The following is a 10,936-nucleotide window of genomic DNA, read 5'->3' as shown; positions in this document are numbered from 1 at the left end:
AACATTTATACAAATGCATGAAAATTAAAAACGTAGAACAATGAAACATCGTTATGTTGTGACTTGTAAGAAATTCAAACCGGTTTTTAACGATTTGTTTCCCATTTTGATAGTTATCGGGATATTTGAGATATGAATCTGGCAAGTAAATTGTTTTTGGTGATGGTCGTTTTGAATACATTGCTTCAACATGAGCGTAATAAACGAAACCATTGCGTGACATTTAACTTGTCAGGTTATTTTTAAATATATAATTACCGTAATTGCTCTATTAACTACTTTACACGGAGTGTCACCAGTACATACTAGTTTTACCGAATTTGATTCTTTTAAACAACCCACAGCTGTATCTACGCAACACACCGTGTAACATTATGTTTAAGCGGTAGAGTATTATGTAAATATTTAAATTATTCATTTGAATTTATTGCGCTTTTATACACTCGCAAAGCATGTCATTTTTTGGGGGAATGTTGACCTGATTACCCAATAATTTCATCATCGCTCGTTCCTGAAACAATAAATAGATTTAGGTTTAATAGTTTATTTACATCTCATCAACACAATATTACACATAACAGTGCATTACAGTAGTATCGTAAAACACATGTATTGCCGCTCAGCATTCTGAGCTATAAGAGATGGTAGTATTGTACAAATTATGTCATCCATTAAGCAGTCCCGACACAAGCGCTCAGAGAGCCAGACACACAAACACAGAGAGCTGTTTACTGTTTGTCACAACCTGCACAAAATATATCATATTATATGCATAAAACACAGCCATGAAATATTTACACATATTGCTAAGAGTTTAACTTCAGTTTCTTTTGTGTGGAGAACCATGACTTGAGACAATCCTACAATCCTCACATAGATAGAGAGTTTGATCAAACAACATGGCCGTAAGATCCGGCAGGTTAAATCAAGCAAATCGTATACCAGATATGGCACTCAGACCTACATAGAATCCAAAACACCATTTACCAAAATAGACAAATTAAAAAGGAACTCTAATCATTGTTATTTGAAATCTGAGTGAAGTTACAGCAAACCAAATATAGGTGTGGACTATGCCTTGTCATTGTAAATTTAGATGTGGTCTTAAGGCAAAGTAATTAAAAAAACAAATACTCTTGTATACAGAGGATATTTGTTGGATTCGGTGGATTATCGATTATAATTCACGAGTAATCATAGAAAATAGTATTTTCTCGAGTGGCGCAGCCACGAGTGAAAATATATATTTTCTATGATCACGAGTGAATTAAATTCGATATTCCACCGAATCCAACACATTTTCTTTTTATTCTAGACTTTTTTCACAGTTTATTTGCATTGTTAAAGAGTTTAACGAAAGAATTTCGCTGGGATAATGACGTCATTTCGTCAAAAAATGACGTCATTTCACAGTTAACAGTGAAAATTATCGATAATTTTCACTGATAATTTTCACCGATTGAAACAGTGAAATTATTAGTTTTAATTCACTGATATTTCTCTATAGACCTCCGGAAAGCATATAATAATTATGTACTAGCCATGAATGTATAGCTACACATAAACATAAAAAATGCATGATCTTCTTATATGTAACACGATAACATGACAGAACGAAAACCCAACACACTACAAAAACGCGAAAAAATCGTGCTACATGACATAATGTTCGTATTGGCGTTTTTCCTGCGTTTTGTTAGGTATAGTTTTCTTCCAATCGTGTTGGCGTTTAAGCATGTCTGAAAGTCGCCTAAACGACATCAAGTCAACAACCACAAGAATGAGAGGCAGGGCGAACTTGTTGGCGTATCGGAGGATTTTTTGATCACCTGGTGGGAATATTTGACGTTCACTGCTTTTTTCAAACCCGCAGAATGTCAGAACGATACGGCGCTATATGCAACCATACGAACATCTTGATATAAGACTGATAAAAGTTTCATAGCTATTATTTGAGTCTCCGTTATATTGATTTTGTAAGAGAAGCGATGTCGGAAGGAATGTTATTCATGAATTAAAAGGTTGGAAAAGACTTTCTTCAATTTACGTTTGAATGCCATGCCTAGGAATATGGATCGTTAAAAAATGACAAAATATTGTTTAACGTTTATTAATAAATATAGGTATTCACTTATACTTGTAAGCCGTTTTCGGCGGACGTAATCGCAACATACCATTTTAATACTTTCATAACGCGTTGAATTAAATCAAATTTGGAAATTGATAAATAAGTACGACTGATTACGTTAAAAACAACTACGACATTAGAATTCTTGGAACTTAAAATATTATCAAGCACAAACGTTTTTTTTTTCTAATGATGTATTTTTTATTTCACCATTGTCCAAACAAAAACAGATCTTACGTAATATGCGGCAATCGTAGTTCCAGGCCAGACTGCGCAACCGCACATCCTGGTCCTGGAGCATCGCTGTCCGCTATATGGTGATGCAATGTTTCATGGCCTCATTAGCGGACACGGTAGCTTCTTTCAGACTGCGCATCAACTGCGCTGATGCGCAGGCTGTTCTGGAGCTACGCTGGCGTAATATGGCATTAACAGCCATATTCGCAATACGTATTTAATTAATTATTATCAATTCTAGATACATATGTCTAAATATGGAATCTCTAAAGTTTACATACTGTATTCGCATATGAATGCGTTCGTTACAGAAGTTGAATCACAGTCCTCCACTTCCCATTTGCCATAGAATGGCCAATCCGGCTTCATCAAGGCACAATGCTCACGCTGCATGCCGGGATTTGCTGAATACCAGTTTGAGTACCTTAAGGAGTCTCCTAAATATATACATGGCATACGTTGCAGTTGCGTTGACTTTAATTAGATCATTGCATTCATTGCAGTTCCAATCCAATAGTATTCGTTAGGTTTAGAATATTTTATTTATAACTTACACGAGCCAATTTGTTTGTGTGTGTTTATGTATATATTATTTTTGGTTTGTTATCGTGCCATTGACTTTTGTGTAAAGTATTTATTTTTCGAACGACTTTGATCAATTATCTCGAGAATTATCTTGACATAAGACAAGTAATCAGCCACGAATTTAATAACGAATTGTTTGATATCTCCTTCGTGACAAATAACTTTCTTTTAATGGCGCCGTCTGCACCATGTCAGTTCTTCTGAAACACTACGATTCTGTCATGATTATTTTTATAGATTTGTTAATGTATTTAGACAGTAAAAAAGCAGCAAAAGTCTAATTAAATCGCGCTATGTTATTGCTAAAGATTTTAATAGGTTTCATTAAAAATCTTTATTAAAACGTGCTTTCTGCATTTTTAAAAATGTATTTTAATCAGATAAATTAAAAAGATGCTGTTTACACATATTACCAGACATATATAAGATATATATGTATCGTATAGTTTCAATTCTGATGCAGTGGATTTCAACGATTCATTAGAAAGACAACGATTGAGACGCGTCATGCAAATATGTGTCTTATGCCATATTCGGCTAGCGTAGCTTCAGCCCGGCATACGCAATATAGAAGTCTGGTCCGGAGCTTCCATGTTCTCTGATGAGACCACGAGATCTTTGTCTGAGGCTCCTGATCAGTCTATACTTATGCGCACCCTGGTCTTTAGCTAAACTGGTCGCATATGGCATAAAACTCATTTTCTCTTGACGAGACTCAATTATTTACAGAGGCTATGAAAGGCTCATATTGCCCTTTACACAGTAGCTATATAAACTTTTGAATGTACACGAAACAAATTATTTTTGTATTCTGTATCAGAATTGCGTGTATACAAAGTTTATTAGGTAAAACGAAGTAAGCCATGTAAGGCACAATAAGAATTAACGAATGTGAAGTTATACACATATACATATTAAGAAAACCTCTATTAAATAAAACAAAACAATTGTAAGCAGTCTTTCACAAATACCTGTTATCCAATGGTATTCACCGGAGCCGTGGAGTCCGAGCCATATCGGTGCCGTGAAGCGAAACGAATGGACCCAGTTATAAATATAAGTCTGCAATTATAAAACGCGACCAATCTCTACAATTATTGCATTTCGGTGTTTTTTCCCGTATTGAAATCATTGTGTGTAGGTATGAAACAAATGACCTTGACATAATATTTTATTAGTAACGACATGAAACTTTAGGGAGTTGTTTGCATGCTGGAACAGTAAAGTATTGTTATAACCTTCACTAATGCCATGCGCTTATATCTTAATTATACTTTCAGTCATGCGAGTCATTCAATTACGCCTGATATGTACCTGTATACCGATGCCAATGAGTCGTATGAGATTGCCACCCTTGGACCGGCAGTCCATCTCGGCCATTGTCCAGGTAAGCTTGTGCGGCACCAGCTGATAGCAATGGTCCCCGTACTGAGTGAGCGCACCTTGTTCTTGTTGCGTGTACATGTGCACAACGGCTGAGCATAGGTCAGGTCGATCTGACAAGGTCATATGTAGGTTTACTTCTCGTTTATAGGATGGGAAATAACGTATGTTTTGTAATCTAACAAAAAAAAACGCAATCCGACTGGATAAATTGATCCAGGACGTTACTATCAAGGTTTTTGAACGAGACGCCTCACTGTGTACATAAACACCAGACGACAACACGTTATATTTATTTATTTCATGTTATTACCAACAACACACGATGCACATCGTTACAACAATTTTCAAAGGACTTGCAATCAATTATTCATATTTTCTTAAATGTGATTGACTGTTAAATAAACATGTCGATAATGATAATTTAAAAACACAATGCTCAGTCACTTAAATGTGTCATTGCAATTGCATTATCAGAACGTATCGCATATAAGCATATATACATATTGAAGGCTATGTTTGATATATTTACAGCAGTGTATGTGAATGTGGGAGTAGTGATAGTCCCTTATAAAACTGGTGAAAAAGCATCTATGGCAGTTCAGTAATTATTTCAGTAATTAAACGTAAACAACGCAAATTAATATCTTTATAATGTTTTTGCATTTCTAACTATTCAAATTCTTACTTACTTTTCATAGAAGGCTCTGTTGTTGTAGTAGTTGTTGGAACGGTAGTTGTTGTTGGTTTTGGGGTTGTTGAAGTTGTTGTTGTTGAAGGTGTTGTTGATGTTCTTGTAGTTGGTGGTGTTGTTGTTATTGATGTTGTTGGAGTAGGTGTTGTTGGAGTAGGTGTTGTTGTTGTAAATGCTGTTGTTGTTGTTGTTGGAGAAATTGTTGATGTTGTTGTTATTGATGTTGTTGGAGCAGGCTCTTTTGATGAAGTTGTTGTTGTAACTGTTGTTGTTGAAGGAGAAATCGTTGATGAATATGTTAATGTTGCTGTTGTTGTTATCGATGTTGTTGTCGAAGGAGTTGTTGATGTAGGCTGTGTTGTTGTTGTTGTTGTTGTGGGAGAAGTCGTTGATGTAGGTGTTGTTGTTGATGTTGTTGTTGTTATTGATGGTGATGGAATAGGTGTTGTTGATGTATGTGTTATTGTTACTGTTGTTGTTGTGGGAGAAGTCGTTGATGTATATGTTGTTTTTGCTGTTGTTGTTATCGATTGTGTTGAAGCAGGTGTTGTCAGTGTAGGTTGTGTTGTTGTTGTTGTTGTTGTGGGAATAGTCGTTGGTGTAGGTGTTGTTGTCGTTGCAATCTTTGTTGTTTTTATGGTCGTTGTAGTAGTACTTGTCGTTGGAGATGGAGTCGTCATAGTTGTAGTTGATCTTGTATGGTGTTCTGTTGTTGTTGACGGCAGTAGTGTAGTTACTTTCGTGGCAAAAGCACAAAACGAGAATGTAACTTCTGATATGACCACTAAACAACCAGCATGTGTCGCAAGCGACTAGTTGTTTAAGAACGATGCATTCCATGTGCACACCATTCACATTATTGTTATAATTACTTTACAATAATAATGATGATATGCGATTAAAACGTACTAATTGATTTGTTTCTGTTTTAATAAGATACGTTCTATGCAGTTGATATTTGATAAAATGGTATAAATGTTACACCGATCTAATTAGTATTATAAGCATTTATTGACTGAAGCGTTTTACATAATGTATATGTACCTACAAATGTCTGAAACCGAAGCTTGGCCAGGACAGACTTGAGTGGTAACCAGTTGATCCCGTGTCACATAGCCGACCTTAAAGAATCACTTACGAATTAGGTGGTTGGGAAAACAATCAAAATGTCTTAAATATTTTGTAAACAAACTATTGTTGAATATATGAAATAGTATTGTTGTCTTGAACAAGCATTAGTGCACATATATGTCGTAAACGTGTGTTAACGTGTGTAAATGCATGCTTAATGCTATAACGTCTGAGAATAGGCTTTCTGAAAATGAGAAATTGCAAATGGAATAGTTATGCAATAAAACATGTTAAATTTATAATCGTATGTTGTATTTAACTACAAGAAGTTGTTTTTTTTTAATCTTAAATAGAGGAATGAATGTCCAGTTAATGTAAAGAATTCTTGTTTGCAATAGAGGTCAGATAAAGGTGAGTTATTGAACTATTGTGTTTAAGCACTCAAACAATGTTATCCAGTTTATTGAACTATTATGTTTAAGCAGTTTCGATCGTAACTAATCAATATAACAATAGTGAACAATATTTGTTAACAAAAATATTGCAATATTATTTTCAAATGTTTATTTAAAAAAATCTATATTCTACTTATTTTTGTTTGCATTTTCGATAATTTTCATTTATAATTATTTTGCTCCGATCCTAATGCCCATTAAACCCTCCTAAATAAAATTAATTAACACCAATAAAATGATACTTTTACTTATATTAAACTTTTACCGAGAAGTTTCATGTATATTAGATTAACGACTTTTGTAAAATACTATATTAGAACATAACTAGTACTTGAATAACCAGCAGCCAATTGTATAAATATGGATAACTTTAGCCAATCCAAAAGATAACCTTTGGTTAACTTTATCCGTTTTTGGATATGTTATCCAACGTGGTTATCCTATTGTATAAAAATGCAAGTCGCTTTGGATATCTTTATCCGATTTGGTTAAAGTTAGCCAAACATAAAAAACCCACAATGCATATTTAATCTGGTTCCGGTCAAGACGGTTTCGCGGAAAGTGTCATTTCAGACGACAACAAAATGGCTGAAACGCTTTCGCTTCGTAAAAAAACGTTCAGTTAACTTTTCCCATGAGGAAACTGCTCTAATCCGTGAAGGTGTTATGAAATTTGACAAAGTTTTGACAAAGAAATTTTCAAGCGGCTCAACACCAGTCACCAAGAAAATTCAAGATGGGGCGTGGGCCGAAATAACGGAAAAAGTGAATTCCGTCGGTCGTGCGTGTCGCACGATTGACGACGTGAAAGGTATGCGAACGCCAACATTGATATTTTTCGGCCATTCGTTAATATGAGATATGTAAATATATGTATTTATTAATACTTAACTGATGCATTTAGGTGTTAGTATTCCACATGCCGAAGTCGAAGAACAACGTCCGTGCGCATGTAATCATAGCGCCGTTTGAAACGCAATATGAATCCGTATACAATTTCTAGAGACTAATATATAGAGATTATGCATAATTACAAAAATTTATAGAGCTTATTGTCATTCCTTCAATTTCAGAAATGAACAATTAGCATTTTCCGTAAATATCTGACAAGTTTCAAATTGCGCGAGTGACTGATTGTAATATGATGCCGAGATAGAATAAGACACAATTATGTAATCAGTAATTTTATTGTGTTATTTATTTAGAAAAATATCGGAAAATGGTCTCGAAGGCCAGAGAGTCGCTTACGATGGAGCGAAAAAACGCCCGGCAGACAGGTGGCGGACAACCGATGAAAGCCGCAGACACGGTAACGATGTCAATCATTGAAACAATGAAGGAAACGCCGTCCTTCAGTGGGATTCCGGGTGCTTCTCAATCCGAAACCACCATCGGTATGTGACCACCCGCGTACTTAATTATTAAAAAAAAATAACTATATTGATTATGAAAGCTCCACTGCAATTGTACCTAATTTATAAATACAACACAATCAGATTATACCTAAATCATAAACCACTAAAAAGAATTACACTGTCGAGTGCGTAATTTTTCTGTGCCAGCTACATACATGTATCTAACTATTCTTACCTTTCATTCAATATATTCACATAATTCCATTTTAATCCATACATATTTTTATTCTCGTTAGGTGCAGTGCGCAGCGCAACAGGATTTGTTGAGCTGCTCCAACTGGATGGTAATTACTGCAGTAAATCCAATTTATTTTAATTTCCTTTGCAAGAAACAAAACACATTCCATGTGCCTCCATGTCGCTTAAAAATCACACTGTCACTAATAAACATTACACGCTTCTATGCATAGAATTTTCTAGATTGTGTAGTCTTTTAGAAGAGTTCATTTTTTTCGTAGGTTAATTGATACTAAAATAATCAATACTATGTACGCAAATGCCTTTAATGATTAGCGAGAAATTGGCATTATAATCGTACTATTAATATTCTTTCTTGCAAGTATGCTTATAATCTGAGAAATCATGCGTTTGTTTATAAAAGTGTTACATGCTCTTGTATGTGACATCTCCACGACTCCGACATCGGCGTAGGTCAGTTTGCCAAGGCAAATGAGGCTACTTAAGGGGAATACATAATATTGTTACTTTTAATAGTATTTAAATATGTATAAATCATTTTTTATATATATTTCAATGATGTTCATGTATTTACATTTTAGACTTCCTCAACTTTGCTGACGATATTCGTCCATTCGACGATGATGAAACAGTAAATGGTAAGTTATATTGTTACTTTTACTTTTTTAAATACATGACTTTGTAATAGCAACATGTCAAGGAAAGTTAGATAGCTTGTCATTAATGTTCACTTTCATCCAACAATGATAAGCAATTAATTTGGAGCATTAAGAAAAACACACAAATGACATGACATAACAATTTATCACTCAATAAATCAAGTATTATTTATTTATTGTTGTACATGCATCAAAACATGGCTTTAACAATAGTAATAATTTACTTACACATTTATACAAAACAAAATTTAACATTTTGAAATCAGTGATTTTGTTTGCCCAAAATTACAGCCTCTTACAAAATGTTTCCCAAATGCAAAAAGTCAAATATCTTGGCTAAATCTTATCCAAAACTTAACCAGAACGTGAACCGTTTTGGATAACTATTTTTTTATACAATCGCTAACCGAAAAAGATATCCTAAAATTGAAGATAACCAAAAGTTATCCGCTGGATAAGAGTTATCCATATTTATACAATTGGCTGCTGATGTCTTTTAGCTCTGTTTACGCATATAGCGATTTGCCGTGATACCTTTAAAAATACTTGTTCAAAGATAGTCGAAACGGCCATTTTTGGTCACAGACGAATAAAAATAAAATAAAATTACTTAAATTAGATGCTTAATAATAACACTCTATCGTTCAAGTTCTTAAGTTGAAATCTATCAGTTTAAAACATTCGATGGTGAATTTAAAATTGCCAAATTCGTGAATTAATCCCTTTAATGGACGATTTATTTAAGAAAACAAATTTCAAATAATAAAACATTAACTGATATAAGTTTTGAGAAACTGGGCTTAATGCATGTGCGTAAAGTGTCGTCCCAGATTAGCCTGTGCAGTCCGCACAGGCTAATCAGGGACGACACTTTCCGCCTTAATTGGATTTTTGCTAAGAAGATAATTCATTAAAACGAACAATGTCTTAAAAGCGGAAAGTGTCGTACTTGATTAGCCTGAGCGGACTAAACAGGCTAATCTGGGACGACACTTTACGCATATGCATTATCCCCAGTTTTCTTAGAACGCGACTCATATGTAGTATTTGAGCACACTAATCTTTACCTGATGGTCATACGCAAGAGTTAGCCAACCGTTGGGGGCAGGCAGTTTGACCAGTGGCTTACAGTCAAACTCGTACATATATCCGATAGCTTCCGCATGCTCGTTGTGCTGAGGATTAACATATTACGTACATGATTAAATCCTGAAGTTTCGTACTGTAAATGCTATGCGTGTTTTTTATTTTGTCCAAAATGTGAAAATGATGTGGAATGTTTACTGTTTATAAACTATATATTAAGAAAGAACTTATGAACTTATATAATTAGTTTTGTTTCATGAAAGAAAAACGTGTTAAAATGAAATCCTTTGACAACGTGTACTCTTATGTATACTTCAATTTATACCAGGTATGGAAAATACGCTTGCATTCACTCGGCCAATATTAGGCTGTACCCGAGCACTATTCCCACACAAATCCAATGTCGTAAAACGCGCTAGCGAATTACGAAACAAAATTATCTTTGAACAAAACCTGCCTCACCATGCTTTTTTGAGTATGAGTTTCGAATAATAAAGAGGCAATTTCACAGAAAACTTGTAAGAATATTAACATAATTAATTTGAAAAATAAATCTGGCAAAGACCAATATACAGTAGCCCTAGTATTTTCGGGTACGTTTGAGTATATTTTTCGTACTCGGGATAATATATTTTAAAGTATCCGGTGTACTTTTAAGAAGTACCCGAGCCGACAATTATCAATCCGGCCTTATAATTACTATAAAATGCGACGACGCGGACAGGCAATACTATATTTTACTGTAAATGAAGTCGAGAAATCACATTGATGACATTTTGTCGAACGCTGATGGTTGCTGTCGTAGGAATAAAATATGTAAACAAACGTTTGGTTTAATTTAAAGTATACTAGATACTGAATGATCAGTTATTGATATATTGTGCAAACATAAATGTCGTATGAACCATTTTCACATATAAACATTTGATGTGTAAATAAGAAAATGTACATGCAGGGGGATAAACGTAATATTGTTATGGTTGGGAATCAATTAGTTAATTATATAATGGGCCAGAATCACATCA

At 34.4% G+C, this 10,936-nt stretch overlaps 2 protein-coding genes across 2 annotated transcripts; one reads left to right on the top strand and one right to left on the bottom strand.

Moving 5' to 3' along the window:
- Nucleotides 1–404: 404 nt before the first annotated feature.
- On the bottom strand, nt 405–6,831 carry LOC127869575 (putative uncharacterized protein DDB_G0282499). The gene is made up of 7 exons (XM_052412229.1): nt 6,819–6,831; nt 6,076–6,148; nt 5,026–5,763; nt 4,265–4,446; nt 3,922–4,012; nt 2,647–2,802; nt 405–511 (listed from the first exon to the last, which is right to left on the bottom strand). Exons 1-4 carry the CDS (start codon nt 6,829–6,831, stop codon nt 4,437–4,439), a joined length of 834 nt encoding a protein of 277 aa, XP_052268189.1. The 3' UTR covers nt 405–511; nt 2,647–2,802; nt 3,922–4,012; nt 4,265–4,436.
- A 296-nt stretch (nt 6,832–7,127) lies between these two features.
- On the top strand, nt 7,128–8,851 carry LOC127869573 (uncharacterized). The gene is made up of 4 exons (XM_052412228.1): nt 7,128–7,364; nt 7,759–7,947; nt 8,205–8,252; nt 8,748–8,851. The coding sequence occupies exons 1-4, from the start codon at nt 7,220–7,222 to the stop codon at nt 8,849–8,851; spliced, it is 486 nt and encodes a 161-aa protein (XP_052268188.1). The 5' UTR covers nt 7,128–7,219.
- The last annotated feature ends 2,085 nt before the right edge of the window (nt 8,852–10,936 follow it).

The sequence above is a fragment of the Dreissena polymorpha genome, chromosome 2, assembly GCF_020536995.1.
Source record: "Dreissena polymorpha isolate Duluth1 chromosome 2, UMN_Dpol_1.0, whole genome shotgun sequence".
Taxonomy (NCBI): domain Eukaryota; kingdom Metazoa; phylum Mollusca; class Bivalvia; order Myida; family Dreissenidae; genus Dreissena; species Dreissena polymorpha.
Note: the sequence above shows the minus strand (reverse complement) of the source record. Positions and strands in the feature narration are given on the sequence as shown.

Bases quoted from the DNA above. Each gene is read 5' to 3' on its own strand.
- LOC127869575 (XM_052412229.1), bottom strand. The intron at 5,764-6,075 runs GTAGGTACATAT...TTGCCACGAAAG, and splicing joins AGCTTCGGTTTCAGACATTT to TAACTACACTACTGCCGTCA.
- LOC127869573 (XM_052412228.1), top strand. From the start codon at position 7,220: ATGAAATTTGACAAAGTTTTGACAAAGAAATTTTCAAGCGGCTCAACA. The intron at 7,365-7,758 runs GTATGCGAACGC...TTATTTATTTAG, and splicing joins CACGATTGACGACGTGAAAG to AAAAATATCGGAAAATGGTC. The intron at 8,253-8,747 runs GTAATTACTGCA...TTTACATTTTAG, and splicing joins TGAGCTGCTCCAACTGGATG to ACTTCCTCAACTTTGCTGAC.